This window comes from Juglans regia, chromosome 14 (genome assembly GCF_001411555.2).
Source record: "Juglans regia cultivar Chandler chromosome 14, Walnut 2.0, whole genome shotgun sequence".
Lineage (NCBI taxonomy): Eukaryota > Viridiplantae > Streptophyta > Magnoliopsida > Fagales > Juglandaceae > Juglans > Juglans regia.
This window is the reverse complement of record NC_049914.1, coordinates 4,893,016-4,909,081: the sequence shown is the minus strand read 5'-3', so window position 1 is coordinate 4,909,081 and position 16,066 is coordinate 4,893,016. Positions and strand designations below refer to the sequence as shown.

The 16,066-nt window shown below is 30.7% G+C and overlaps 2 protein-coding genes across 3 annotated transcripts; both read left to right on the top strand.

Moving 5' to 3' along the window:
• Positions 1-5,983: 5,983 nt before the first annotated feature.
• LOC109008487 lies at positions 5,984-12,925 on the top strand. 2 transcript variants are annotated; one of them, XM_035685050.1, is made up of 8 exons: positions 5,984-6,127; positions 7,206-7,644; positions 8,175-8,672; positions 8,787-8,936; positions 9,712-9,792; positions 10,448-10,495; positions 10,624-11,051; positions 12,139-12,925. In XM_035685050.1, the coding sequence occupies exons 1-8, from the start codon at positions 6,047-6,049 to the stop codon at positions 12,775-12,777; spliced, it is 2,364 nt and encodes a 787-aa protein (XP_035540943.1). In that variant the 5' UTR covers positions 5,984-6,046; the 3' UTR covers positions 12,778-12,925. The 2 variants fall into 2 exon arrangements, with proteins under 2 accessions (XP_035540943.1, XP_035540942.1); XM_035685049.1 differs by having other exon boundaries at positions 12,136-12,925.
• Positions 12,926-13,813: 888 nt separating this feature from the next.
• On the top strand, positions 13,814-14,578 carry LOC118344515. Its single transcript, XM_035685355.1, has one exon. It carries the CDS (start codon positions 13,814-13,816, stop codon positions 14,576-14,578), a length of 765 nt encoding a protein of 254 aa, XP_035541248.1.
• The last annotated feature ends 1,488 nt before the right edge of the window (positions 14,579-16,066 follow it).

Below are 16,066 nucleotides of genomic sequence, written 5' to 3'. Positions count from 1 at the left end.
TTCTTCAAATTTGTAGGTAAACAATAGGTTAGTCAAACATTAAAATATTCAATTCTCACTCATCTCACAAAATATGTAGATGTTTTTTATAATTAAGAAATTTGATTTGATTTATTATTATTAAATATAAAATGTGATAAAATAAATTAATTAGTTAATATTAATTAGAATATTAATTATTAAGTTAATATTAATTAGAATATTTAATAAATGTGAAAATATTAATATTAATTTAATTAGAATATAATTATTATTAATATTAATATTTAATGTTACTTTAATATTTAATAAATATTAATTTAATTTAATTAGAATATAATTATTATTAATATTAAATTGGTAGAATTATAAAAGGTGATACAAATAAATTAAATAACAAAATTATTAAATTAATAATATTTTATTATTATATAGAATGTAAATGGCTAATCTAATGTGGATATTGAATTTAAATGGAATAGACAAATGCAAAGAAGTGTGATATTGGCTAAATTTTGAAGATTAAATGTAAATTTATATTTATTTTTTAACTAATATAATTTCTATTTGTCAATTATATTTATATCTAATTGATTATATTTGAAGATTATATTTGTCAATTAATTTAATTAGAATATATTTATATTGATTATCTATTTACTTTTTATATAATAATAAAATATTATTAATTTAATACTTTTTTATTTAATTTATTTTTATCACCTCTAAGAATTAAATATTAAAAATAATTATATTATAATAAAATTAATATTAATATTTATCACATTTATTAAATATTAAATTAATATTTAATATTATTAATAATAATTATATTATAATTAACTTAATAATTAATATTCTAATTATTATTAACTAATTTATTTATTTTTTTCACATTTTATATTTAATAATAAATCAAACCAAATTTCTTAATTGAGAATGATAATTGAATATTTTAATATTTGGCTAACCTACTATTTACCTACAAATTTGATAAATTATTGTAACTGAAGTCAAAATTTATATAAATATGTCTAATCTAATGTGGTAGTTTTTTGGCACAAATTGACTAAAGTTTGACTATCTTTTAGTTTTAAGTCAAGCTAACGAGAATGCTCTTAATTTTAAAGTGTAATATTACAACAGTTATGAATGCATTGTGTATTTATTTTTAAAAGAATATAATTTATCATTAAAAAAATTATAATTTTCTCATAAATTTCACATTTAAAAGAGAATGCACAACGCTTATGGCAAATACCGTTTCTCTATTAAAATTGATCTTTATATCCATATCCATAGTCTTAACAATACACCATATCAATATAGTAATATCACAAAACTTATATTCAAACTCAAAACAGTGCACTTTTTAAACGTTAAAAAGATAAAAAATAAAAAATAAAAAATAAAAACCTTGAGGAGCAGGGAATGTTCAATCTTCAAAGCCCGTTATTTTAGTTGGAAAAAATTTAATTATAAGTGATTTTATATATTAATACGAGCACTTATTCAATATGATTGATAAAAAAGTAGATTTTATTAAAAACAATACTAATTTAAATTTAGAATATAAAGGCAATAATATTAATATGTAGATTAATATATAAACTTATTTGTACATAATAAAACTTAGTTGGAGGCATAATTTTTTTATTTCTTTCTCGACAAGTAAAATATTTATAAATAAACTAATAAATTCGGTGGAGTGGGAGTTCCCTGTGGTCACCAAGCGGTCTACGTGGGAATTGGGTGGGAGTCACTGACCATTTTTTTAATTAATTAATTATCATTTTTATCTATTTTATATTACGCATTTTGTTGTAGGCACTACTAACTTCTAATGCTGTGCCGTCCAAAAAAATTAAATTAACAATTATTTTCTTATAACTCTATTTTAAAATATATAATGATTATATAAAATCTATTAGATAATTCTGATGAAGTGTGACATTATTTGCTTATAAAGTGAATGTCATTATTCCTAGCTTTATTATAATTAATTCCATGCTGTTTAAAATTATAATAAAGAAAATGACATTCTTACCCTTCATTCTTACCACTTCGATTTATCGCTATGATTATTTTTTTTAATTTTGTTTATTTAGTAATTAAAAAAATATTTGTTAATAATATTATAATTTTTTAATATTTAAAAATCTTAAAAAATACATATAAAAGAAAAAGAGATTTTATAATTAACTGTAGCTTCGGTGGCTGTAGAGCCACCACTATAATAAATGAGAAATTCTATTTGTAGTCTTCATTTGAGGACTATATATGCAGGGCTTTTATTAAATGAGAAAGATCATCATTTTAAGAAGAATAATTTTATAATTTTAAAAGATTTTAAAGATAAAATTGTTTAGACTTACATTACAGTCCCTAAATGAGGACTGTATTTAACATTACTCATAATAAATGTGGTGGAATATACGTCTCTCTTTATTTTAAAAAATCGAATAATAGAATTATAATACGTGCTCGCTTACGTTTAAAGAGATAAATTTAACACATGAAATTTGTTACCATATGAGTGAATGGAAAGTACGGTAAACAATTACTATTTTCGTAGGGCAAAAGGGGAAAAAAAGAAAGAAGGAAAAACTGGTTCTCTAGCACTGGGAGAGAAAAATGGGAAAGAAAGAAAGAAATGGCCGAGAAAGTAGAGGTAAATCCATTCCCTATGTCGTGTGACGTGTGCGTTGAATTCATAAATGGTAGTCTGTGTTTGTCAGAGACGGCGTGTCGTTGCCTTGGTTTCATAGTATTTTAATTTGAAAGACAAATGAATAAGGTTGGTGGCTGGTTTAAACATTTTGACCCTTAATTTTGTTAAAAATGGGCCCTTTTGGGTAAGGCGGCATTCGAAAATTGGGCTTATTTGTGTTGTAGAAACGAAGGCGGTGGCAGCATATAGCATTGCTGTTCATTTGCAAAGGCTACGACTTTCCACTTTATCGAGAAATACTTTACTCATATGACAATATTTAAATGACATGAAAATATTTAATTTGTAAAAAAAAATTAAAATGAAAAATTATAGCAAATTAATTATTTTTATATCAATTAAAATAATATGCATTGGGGACGCAAAATGTCTTACAATTTATTGGTTTTCTATTCTAAACTTTATATTTTACATTTTAAAAAAAGATTGGATAATAAGATTTTTTGCCGTTTCAATTCAAAGATAAGTTGAGATGGATTGTAAATAGTAGTGAGATGAGTTATGAATAGTAATAAGATTTATGAGTTAAAATTGATGAATAATAATGAATAGTAATGAGATGAGTTGAGATGAATTGAGATAGGCTGTGAATACAAACGAGACCACAAATTTTATAAAATTAAACACATTAATAAACTAATGTTATTGTATTGATTATTTATAATATAAATTATAAAACAATTGTGAAAGAATTGTGAGTGTATTATTTTATACAAATTTATATATATATTTTCCAAGCAATCGTTTTATAGATAAATGAGTTAAGAGTCCTCAACAATCATCTCAAAATAAGTAAATGTAACACAAGAGAAATAATAATAATAATAATAAAATTTAGAGTAAAAAATTTGACATCCACTCAATTTCCACTAAGAGGAAGCTGTATGAAATAGTTTTTTCATAGTCTAATAAATAGACTATAAACTATTACTAAAAGTCGTACTGAATTATTGTGTACTGTATTTTGTTAATCTGAATTGATTGAATAAAACTTTCACGATTATTTTATTTTAATCATTGGTTTAAAAAAATAAAAATATAATAAAATAACAATCGAAAGATAAGTCGATATGTTGTATAGGATCGTCATTAGCAGTAGCGGTGGAAGCACACATACTATATGCTCCACTTTTGAAAAAAAAGGTAAAAGTTAGATCTAAGAAATTCGAAGCTGTCGATCATGATGGTGCTGATGGCTGGGTAAAAAAAATCTGGAGAGAGAAATTGTTGGCTTCACTAAACAGTGAGTTATTGAATTGGCTCATCACGATGACGAGGTTGTTAGGTAATATATAAAAACGATTTAAGGCTTTGTTTGATACTTAAATTCATTTCAATTTAATATAAAATATAATAAATTATTTAAATTTTTAAAATTTTTAAATAATAATAATATTAAAATATAATATTTTATTTTATCATTTCAATTCATCTTTTAATTAAAGGATCGTGCTACAGTCCCCGCTAGAGCTCCCGCTGGGGGCTGTAGACATAATTATATGTGTTTTTTTTTAAGTTATTTTTTATATAATATTTTTTAAAAAATAAAATAAATTTAGAACATCATTAAAAACACTTTCTTAATCAAGAAGTAAAAAAAAAATTATTAAAAAAATACTTGCTTAATCACGAAATAAAATATAAAATCATTTGATTTTTTATTTTACTTCGTGATTAAGTAAGTATTATTAAATAATATTATAAATTTTTTTATTTTTTAAAAATATTTAAAATTATTAAAAACATCTATATAAAAAAAAAATTAAAAAATATACATAATAAAATACACTATAACTCCAGCGGGAGCTCCCAGCGGGAGCCCCCAGCGGGAGCTCCAGCATTATCCTTAATTAAAAGCCACGAGATAAGTACTCATTCCGTTCTGACTTTTTACCACTTTTTTATCCTTTTCAGACACGTCCGTGATTATCGCTACTCGGTGACAGTAACGTTACAACGGATTGTGCAAGCGTGCATATATAATTTTTTTAAATAGTATAATTTATTATTAAAAAAATTAAAAAATTCACATAAATTTTATATTTAAAAGAGAATGTACAATACTTATGACAAATGAAAATGATTTAAAAATAATATTTTACATAATTATGTTTTAAATGTAAGTATTTTTATAAAACATCTTATAAAAATAATATCATTTTATAAAAATACAATTATTTTATAATATTATTATGTAATATATTATACAATATATTGTGTATATATCATTACTAAATAGCAAATACATTTTCTCTAATAAAATTGATCTTTATATCCATAGTCTTTAACAATACGCCATATCAAAAACAAATACTGCACTTTTTAAACAATAAATAAATAAAAAATAAACATTAAAACTAAGCCATCAATATTTTTTGGAGGCAGATTGTCATAAACTAATACAATCTATTTCAAAACAATATTTATTGATGAGTAATGCTATTATACGCCTTAATTTAAATTATTCACTTTGTTCCTTTATGTGGTATCACGTAACTTATTAAAAAAAATTAAAATATATATTTAAAATAAAATGGTGCCCAAAAACACAAAAAATAGAAAATTAAAATCTTAAATTTACTTTATCCTTCTATATTTGTATTTTAAGTTTTTTTAATACTCCATGGGTGCCATGTCAAGAAGACATAGTGGGTGGTATAAACTAGATAATGTAGTTACTCTTCATTTATTTGACTTATATGTTAAAAAAAAATCGAATGCAAAGATACAATAATTTATCGTAAATAATTTTTTTTAGGTAACTATTGCATAAAGGCATGAATATGAAAGGCAATTAAAACTAAATCAAATTTGATTATAAATAATATTATAATATATATTTTATAAATTTTTAATTATTTTAATAAATCACATAATATCATATTATGGTATCATGTCAAGGGATAAAGTGAGTAGTATAAATTAAGAGATATACTGGTATTTTTCAAAAATTATATAATTAGTTGTTCGAATAAATTCAATGGAAAGTTATTAGATATTTTTAGAATATAGATAATTTAATATTTTTGTAAAATTAAAATTGTTTATATAAATATAGTTTTTAATTGATATAATAATAATCAATAATTAGATGTACTATTAAAAATCCGTACTTAAGATTAGGAGATAATTATTCTAAGTAATTCTACGTATTAATCGCTAATTTTTTAATAGAGTGTAGAAATGTTTTTTTATAAAATATAAGATTTTTTTTTATAAGATATGAGATGTAAATAGCGAAGGTGATAAGAATTTTAATAATTATTCTGCGCATAACGACTTGTTTTTGTGATATTTAATGGCAGTGGGAATCGCAACCAGTAACCATATCTTGAAATGAAGCCCGTCCACGACTCCACCGGTGACGAGCACTCACCACTGCGTTTTACGAAGCGACAGGGCTCCGGCTCTCTGCAAGTAATTATTTCTTTTTTCCATCTTTATTTGTTTCGTGAAGTCTTCTCTATTTTTTTGTTCACTAATGGCGTGGCTCTGAACAAACTAAAGCAGAGTGCAAAAGGCGGAGCAGATATGATGGAGTAAGAATAGAACACGGGCCATTTTTTGTCCGTCATTGTCTCTGTTAGTTTTCCTTGTTTTGGTGTAGGATTGTTAGATCTGGACTTTTTATCCGCCGTTGATATACGCGTGCCCCACCACTAGATACCTCCCTCGCCTTCTGCTCTACCCCTCCGCACAATCGACGGTCCCCACTCATCGGTGCGGAAGCCCTCCCTTCGCCACTTATTGCGGCCTCTATGCATCGTTCGAGGCCTTGATCTCACGCGTCTTCCTTCTTTCCATGGCCAATCTTTAAAACTCGGACAGGAAGCAAACAGTGTTCTCCCTTGCTTTTCATAATGAAATTAGAGTAAGCTGCAAAGGTTGAGCTACAGTTGTAATTAAGATTTCAAGCTTTAGGTGTGATAAGAGTATAACAAAATAATAATAAAACAAGAAAATATTGAGAGAGGAGAAAAAAAGAAAGATGAGAAGATAAAGAACTTAAGGTGGTTCAATTTTAAAAGCCTACGCAGGCCAAACTAAAAATCTTACATCTTTATTATGCTGAATTCGGCAGATATAATACGTAGGATGAGCTTTACATAAAAAGTTAGATTAATACAAGTGGGATTTCTAAGTCATGTAGGATTAGGCCAATCATGTGAGGTTAATATGCTAAGGTGTGCAGATGAGGAACCTGTATTTTACCACCTAACAAAACGTTCAGAGGAAAAAAAATAATAATAAAAAAAGAAAAAAATAAACCAAAGATTATGTTTGTCCTTTAGATAAATGTGACATGCAACTTTCACACTTCATTCATTGTTCTCTCAATATTGAAATTTTTCTTAGTTTGATTTACAGAAGTAGTTTCCTATAAGCACGAAACACAAATTGCTTTTCTCGGCTTTGAAAGACGAAATATATACCATATCTGCATCCATTTTTCTGAATTTCACCTAACATGCATGCTTACTTTGTAATTTGACAGACTAAGGACATGGCAACAACCATTCCTCCAGGCACAATTGTTCCTGAAGTTCTTGGAAATACAAATTACGAGAACTGGAGTGCTTGCATAAAAAACTATCTGTTGGCTCAAGATCTTTGGGACATTATTGAAACAACAACGGAACCTCCTAAACCAGAAGATGATGCAGTGGAATTCAAGGCTTGGAGGAAGAGGAATGCTGCAACTTTACATGCAATTCAGATTTCATGTGGGATGGACATACTGTCTAAGATCAAGGATATTAGTTCTGCCAGAATTTTGTGGGATACATTAGCTAAAATGTATGAGCAACCCGCAGAAGGAATCGACCCAGAGGTTGCACTAATAAACTCATCAAACACGTCAGATAGAAAACAGAATCATGAGCAACCACCAAATGATGCTAATCAAGATGTAGGAAACCCATCAAGCAGCCCAGGTGACACTCTCTAGTTTTATTTTAACTGCAAATTATATCTAGCTGGCCAACACATATTGCCACATGGATTATAATACATTTAAGAAAATTATCAATGATTCAACGGGCTCAAACATGGATTCTATTGGATGCATTGTAAATTGTAACTATTCAATTGGTTTTTAATAGGTTGTTTACATATTTGGTGTCATATGATAGAACTGAAAACCAGCCTGAGTCATGGTTTTTCTGAGTTCAAATGTTTCAGTACAATATCGACGATTATATATATGTACAACGTCAATCACCTTACCGGTTTGCAAAACTCCTTGTGCAAATGAAATTGTGGTTCTCTTATTAGTCTGAGACATACTTTTTGCTAGCCTTGACGTGGTATGACCTGCCCATTGTCGGTCCTAATTAATTCAAATGTCATTTCCATATTCTGAAACTTCAACTCAACATAAAAGATAATTCTGTGGTTGGCATGTTGATGTCAGAATGGTATCCCTTTTTTTCATTCTATAAGGAGAACAATTAAACCATGGCAGGGAGCGACGGCAACCAGAACAATGAATTCTCTGGGTATGCGGCCTTGCTTCAGGCTATTCAAAGTGGTAATTGGAACGCTACAAATGATTTCCTTAAGCTCCACCCCAATGCAAAGACAGCGACAATCGAAAATATTTCAGGCCAGACGCCTCTTCACACTGCTGTTGCTGCTGAACACGAACATATAGTGGAGAAGTTGGTGGAGATAATGAAGGAAGAAGACTTGGCAATACTAGATTATGGCGGTAACACAGCACTAGCTTATGCAGCTATTAAGGGTAATAACCGGATGGTAAAGTGCATGGTTAGAAAGAACAAGAGCTTAGTCAGCATTGGAAATAATCAGCAAGATATTCCTGTTGTTATTGCCTTTGAGAATGGCCATAAAGAATTGGCTCGCTATCTCTATTTTCACACTCCTTTGGAAGAGCTAAAGCCAGAAAAAGGCCACAACGGTGCTACGCTTTTAAACCACACTATCTATACTGGACTTTTCGGTAAGAAGTACTTGTCTTACCATTCATTGGCTGTTATTTCTGATGATTTTATATCTTGCCAACATAATTCCTTTTGCTCATTGTTTTCTGTACGCATGCATGATTCAACATTAGATATTGCTGTGCATTTAATGGAGGGTTGGCCGCGTTTGGCTTTTGCACCAGACAGAGACAATTTCACCCCTTTGTATGTATTGGCTTCTATGCCTCATGCATTCCCCGGTGCAACCCGGCTCGTGTTTTGGAAAAAATGGATCTACTCCTGTCAGTACCAACTTCTTTTCTTGTGCTTTTCATTACATTGTTCTGGAAATGTGTGCTTACGTCTAGGATCCAGATGATTTCTTCAAGGATTACATTAACATTATCAAATAATGGATTTCCACATAAGGAGTAATTAATCTATTAGCTACAAAGATACTGTTCTAATAACTTAACCCAATGCCACTTTCACTGTAATAACTTTCAAGACATCTTGTGGCTATTGCATTATTCTCATGTTAGTTCTGTCACTGGACTATCCTTCAAAACCACCTTCATGGTGCAATTCTTGAGCAATATCAAAGTCTTTTGGCCAAGAAAATATGGAATAGGATGCACTCCGTTGGTTCCTCTTTTTCTTTAGTATTTATTTTTTCAAAATTTTAGATAATTTGCACTATGTTTTTACGGCGTGATTGACTGTAAGGTTTTCCTCTCCCTCGTTTTGTACATTAGATGATATATCCAATAAACTTGCTTGCCTGATAAAAAAAGATCAAATGTAGTCGTGCCGGTTTGATGACATGAAGATTTAAAAAAATCAATACCTGTGAAACATGACAAACATTAAACATAATATAAATAAATAAATGCACACACACATACACAACCTAAACCCACTCTGCAATATGTGTGTGTATTTGTTTCACTGTACTTTGAAGATTTAGTTATTTAATTGTTTGTGTGGAGTAGTACATAAAAATGCTACCAGCGAGAAATACATTAAAAATGCATTAAATCATTACTTCAAACTCATCAGCCTTTTTTTGTCAAAAAGGTATACGGATTCCACGGGCTCATACCACGGAAGAAATTCGTTTGAACATTCAAAACAATCAAGAGATAACTATCGGATCAGGTATGTTGTTGCCCAACTTTTCTTTCCAGCTCATAAGACAGAATGTAACTAACCTTGCCAACATGCTAACCTGCAGAACTCTTACTAATCCTAGCTGAGCAGTTCAAAACCTGTCCAACTCAGCATAAAATACGCCAGCTTGTAGTAACTGCTGATACTTAAAAAAATTAACTGAGTTGACCAATAAGTCTAGTTTTGTCATTAAACTTTTTCATGGCATACCATATTGTTCTGATCTAATCTGTCTGTCTCATGATCTTGGGGGAGGGGTAGGGTGGAACCCTGCCATATGATCTTATCTAGTCATACAACTTAATGTTTTCAGATCTACGACTGTTGACAAAATGAGGCAAAAAATTAGAGCAATGTGTATGAGTGCTTCACTGATTAATTGCCATAAATGATGATGTATGGGTAGTGGTCACTGAGAAAGAGCATGAATGCCATATTGTCTTTGGTAAAAATGACTAGTTTGCAGATTTATCTGATTCTAAAAAGTAGTTTCTTGTTACTTACCAAGCAAGAGACCTTTGTAATGGAATATCCTTAACTTTCTCAAGTGTGTATCTGAATAAAAGTCAATAAATTATTTTCGTTTTTGGTATTAATTTTCTATTGTATATTTGTGATGAGCAAATTTGCTTTTACTTTGCAGTGCGAGCTCTATTGCGTCAGCTAGTTTCAAGTCTCCTTAACCTCTTGGGTATAGTGCATCCTTTTGATTAATATAATTTATTGGTTAATTTCTTGAACTTTTCATTCTTAGTTTGATTTTATCGTTTATTAATAGATTCATACAGAAAATTTGACATTGCTTCCATATTGACAAAGGATTCAAGCAATTATATGAGATGAAGTTGGTCCATGTCAGATCCTATGAACTTGTGTCTTGCATGTGCAAAGCTGTATCAACTTTAGATCATCAAGACATGATAAATGGTGGTGTTTATTCAGCAATATTCCGGGCTATGAGGGAAGGGATCCTTGAGATTGTTGTTGGAATAGTGACAGCAAATCCAAAACTTTTGCATATCCGTGATGCGGAAAACAGAGGCATCGTTATGTTGGCTGCCCTACATCGCCATGCTGATATCTTTTTAGCGACATTCCGCTCCAGACAGGCGAGCATGTGGGCAGCTAACAGAGACATCTTCGGCAATAACGTATTACATATGGTAGCATTGTTAACAGAATTCACTCCGCTTGATCACATCCCAGGTGCAGCTTTGCAGATGCAAAGAGAACTGCAATGGTTTAAGGTCAGCTCTCACACGTTATATTTCCTGGGTGTGCAGTCTTTACTTACTGCATCTTGCAAATTTTAGAGATTTTTAAAGAGAGAAAATAAATGAGAACAGCAAAAGTTGAAAATTATTTGTCAAAGAAGTCTTAATTTTTATGGCAAGTTACCTTTTGCCATTTGTGGATACTATAACTAGGGTTCCTTAAATCTGCTAGAATCAAACCAAATGGTTGAGATATTCCCATATCTGCATTTACTCTCGTTTACTCGTATAGGAAAAATACTGAACTTACTATAATTTTTATTAAAAAAATCTTATAAACTTCATGTGATTGCTGCACATCCCCAACGTAATAAATATTGATTTGACTCACTTTTTTTTTTTAACTTTTAATTAATGACACGTCAGTTTGTAAAGCATTTCTACTAAAAGTTGTAGCCCCTTTAAATCTTTTAAAAAAATTCCTTTTCTTTAATTAAGTGCATCTCACATATGGTATGATTTCTTGTCTTCCACCTAGCCAAGATCTATGGAAGATATCATCATAATTAAAGATTATAGATGTCCTAAAGCTCATAATCTTTTCTTCTTCCCTGAAATAAATGAAGAACGTGAACTCATAGATCAAAAAGTAAATGAAATCTAATTGGCCTGAGATTTTATGAAGTGTAATAATATAGAATTAATTAAGTAAATCTCATTGACTGTTATTACTTTTAAAAATTATTATTATAGGTGCGTGACCTATTTTGTAGGGTTACAACTGCTCATTTGAATCGTCACCTGACTTTGTAGACCGCCATTCAACCGTGATTATGTTAAAAGTGCACACACCATATAGGATTCTAGATGGATTAGCACCAAAGAACAAAAGCAAACAAACACAAAATAAATTAAAGTAAGAAAGAAAATAGAGTAAGGGGGGGAGTTTATGTTTCGGCAATATTAACATGAATTAGGTTTTAGTGTTTAACAAGATTTTCGAGCTATAGATGTTAATATTCAAATTTCTAGGTAAATATATACTTAAAATGTCTCTCAAATATTGGCAGGGACTTTTATTTGCATTTCTTTCTAACATTTTGTATAACAATTACAGCAGGTGGAGAGCCTTTGCAATCCCATGATTACAAACTTTAAGAACGCAGATGGTTTGACTCCTAGACAGTTGTTTACAAAGACCCACAAGGAATTGATGAAAGAAGGAGAGCGATGGATGAAGGACACATCAACTTCTTGTACGGTAGTAGGCGCTCTCATCGTCACTATTATGTTTGCAGCAGCATTTACCGTTCCAGGTGGTAATAATCAAGAGACAGGCTTGCCAATATTCTTACATAATAACATGTTTAAGATCTTTATATTGAGCGATTCCTTGTCGCTTTTTTCTTCCTCGGCTTCAGTATTGATATTTTTGGGGCTCCTTACATCACGTTATTCAGAAGAAGATTTTCTCAAATCCTTGCCTAAAAGAATGATAACAGGCCTTTGCACCCTCTTCTTCTCTATTACAACTATGATGATAGCCTTTTCTACTGCTCTTTTGATCATGCTGCGTGGACATTCATGGACTGTCAATCCTGTCATCTGTTTGGCTAGTATTCCCGTTACTCTGTTTGTATTGATGCAGTTCCACCTTCTGGTTGACATGTTTGCTTATACCTACAGATCAAGCATCTTTGATAAGAGAGTGAAGCCTTGGTTTTACTTTCGTTCACTGTACAATATACTGTTTAGGTGACGTTCCTTCAATATTTAGCGTGCTAGCCAGAGCTCATGATTTTTTACTTTTTTTTTTTTTTTTTTATTCCCTTGGACTTAAGACTGGCGAATTCACCTAGCCTTCTGTTGCATATATTGTAATTTTCATATTTTAGACCTACTATCCATCTCCAGTTGTAATTTTTATACCTGCTTTCCTTTCCAAGTTAACCATGCAACATGAAGATCACAAGTCAGAGGAGTTCTAGAGAAAAACATTAGACGACCGACAACATTGAATGATATACAGTAGAATCTGGTGGACAGGAAGATTCATTCCCCTGGCGGCCCATTACGGCGACCGATGAGCATGCTGGTTTGCAGAAAGAAAATCTCTGCAAAATTTGTTTTTAAGTACAAAAAAAAAAAAATCACGATGACAACAACAAAGGGGGCTTATTCATGCCGAATGCCGTTTTTTTTTTTTTCAAACATTTTTTTAAACTTCTTAAACATTTAAAATAAATTCATAAAATCATTAAAAAACTTTGCTTCAACCCACAAGAAGAAAAGAAAAAAAAGGCTAGTCAGTAATTATTTTTAGGTAGTCACTCTCGATGAGACTCGAGAGTAGCATTTTTCCCAACAACAAAACATGGCAAAAGAATTTGGATTTGGTAAACCAGGTATTTCTTCCTTTTGAGGCTCAAACTATTCTTAAAACTCCTCTATTCTTACATTGGGGTGTTGATAAATTAGTGTGGAGTGGCACTAGATCTGGTATTTTTTCTGTAAAGTCAGCTTATCATCTTGCCCTTAATCTGAAATCTGCTTTGGGGAATGGTTCTAGTAATCAAGATCATCCTTGTTCTTTTTGAAAGGTTTTGTGGAACTTACAGCTTCCGAATAAAATTAAAAACTTTATTTGGAGGGCTTGCAAGGATAGTTTGCCCACAAAAAAGCTCCTATTTCAGAGGCATGTTCTGGGTTCTTCTACTTGTGATTTTTGTCACAATGCTTGCGAGGATGTTTCTCACATTCTCTGTCAGTGTCCTTATTTTTTCAGAGTGTGGGAAATGTTTTTTGGAAGAAATCTGAGTTTGTTATTTGGCTATCCTTGTTTTCTCTCTACTATTAAAGCAATTATACGCCTTAATGACCATTTTATCTTGACCCGTTTCTTGATAATTGCTTGGGGTGTGTGGAAATTTCGAAACCTGAAGTTTTTCCAGCAAACCAGCACTCTTGATGTGTGTGATGTGGTGAGAAATTGTCTTGATTATGTTGAGAACTTTCAGTTACTTCGTAAGCATGTGAGTGTTCATCATCAGTCTTCAACTTTGTGTTGGTTACCTCCACCTTGTGGGTTTTTCAAACTGAATGTAGATGGAGCCATTTTTGAGGCCTTGAATTGTTCTGGGGTGGGTGCTGTTTTGCGGGATGATAAGGGATGCTTGGTTATGGCAATGTCTAGAAGGGAGTTGGGTATTCATGAGGTAGAAGACATAGAAGCTCTTGCTGCACTTAGGGGTTTGCAATTAACCTCTCACTTGGGTATTTCTCATCTGATTTTAGAAGGGGATTCTTTTGCTGTGATGGAAGCTATATGCTCTAGGGGGGAGATTTTGGATAGGTGCAGTATTTTAATTCATGAGGTGAAGAAGATTCTGTCCACTTTTGAATCTTTTGAAGTTCTGCATGTGGGAAGACATGGTAATGAGGCTGCACATATTCTGGCTCGTCAAGCAAAGTTTGTGGATGATACACTGCAATGGTGGAATGATCCTCCAGATTTTCTTCGTAGCAGACTTGAAGTGGATGCTGGGCGTGTCCTTTCTTAATTGTTGTTTCTTTTGTTTGTCTTAAGCACCTTGTTGGGTTTATGATGGATTTGAATATTTTATCTATGCATGAATGCAGAAGTATTTCATTCTCAAAAAAAAAAAAAAAAAACATGGCAAAATATATATTATAAGTCGGGTTACTCTACTGCCGCTTTACTTGATCGATAGTTATTTTTTATAATTTATTTTATTTTTTTATTCATATTTTTTTAATATATTTAAATATATTTAAAAAATAAAAAAATATATCAATACACTTAAAATCACTTCCTTAATTATTAAGTAAAAATTTGAACGGTAAAAATAGAGCGGTCAAATTAAGGAAGTAATTATTAGTATATTGATATATTTTTTTAAAAATATTTAAATATGTTTAAAAAATATTTGAAATAAAATGCAAAAATATAGTAAAGTCAAATTGCACTAGGTGGCATAGTAGTACTGCTCTTTTATTAAAGTAGTTTGTATTGGAGTAATCAAAATTGATTCCACTTTTGAGCTACAGTAAAGTCATTTCTTTTTTCAAATTTGGTTAGCTACAGTTCATTTTCAAAATAATATTTTACTTTAAAAATATTCCCAACAATCTTCTTTCTTCCCTCGTTTTTCAGTTCCCATTTTATTTTATTTTCCTCTTCCTTCTCCTGACAAAATGTGTTTGTTGAATAATTAGGTTGAGAAAAAAAATAGTTAGAAAATAATAATTTTAAGTAAAAATTAAATTTCTAATTAATATATGGAGTGTATTTGCAAAATAGAAAAAACAAATTAAAAAAATATTATTAAAATATTTAATATTATATTATTATTTTGACTTTGAGATATGTTTATGTCGTGTTTCATAGCCCGAGCAGTACCATAGTAGCCAAGCGCACAGGACCCGCATCTTAGAGGAAGAATGGGCTCAGGTGACGTCCAAGATCACTCCGATGCCATAATCAGTGGAGAATATTTGAGTGATGAAGAAAGCAAAGTGAGTTGAAAATAGTAGAATAGTTTAGAGAGCCTTCCCTTGGGAGGGATGACAGTTATTTATACCTGGTTTGGACTCGACTGCCGAGGGAGATCGTGGGGTGTCAGGCAATGTTTTGAAAATCGTTTCGTACCGGCCGGTACAAGTACTACCTGTATTTCGTACCGGCCGATATTTCGGCCTTCATTTTTTTTTTCAAACTATAAGCTCATTTTTTGACTCCCAATTCAGATTAGACTATTTATAATTTATATATATATGAATTTATATATAATTTATTTATATATAGACTATAATTTTGAAATATAATTTATTTATATATCGACTATCCCGAAACGCTATCCTGAAACGGTACCGGTACCGAAATATTTCGTTCCAGTACCTTGACCGGTACAGCGTCCGATATGGTATTCAAAACATTGGTGTCAGTAGGGGTGTAACCGGTCCGGTTCGGTCTGGTTTTGGATAAAATCTAGGACCGAACCGGTATGTACCGGTTTTGTATTTTTCAA

Excerpts from the sequence above, each read along its gene's own strand:
- LOC118344515 (XM_035685355.1), top strand. The coding sequence starts at position 13,814 with ATGTTTTTTGGAAGAAATCTGAGTTTGTTATTTGGCTATCCTTGTTTT.
- LOC109008487 (XM_035685049.1), top strand. The coding sequence starts at position 6,047 with ATGAAGCCCGTCCACGACTCCACCGGTGACGAGCACTCACCACTGCGT. Across the intron at positions 6,128-7,205 it reads AGGGCTCCGGCTCTCTGCAA|ACTAAGGACATGGCAACAAC; the intron begins GTAATTATTTCT and ends GTAATTTGACAG. Across the intron at positions 7,645-8,174 it reads AAACCCATCAAGCAGCCCAG|GGAGCGACGGCAACCAGAAC; the intron begins GTGACACTCTCT and ends AAACCATGGCAG.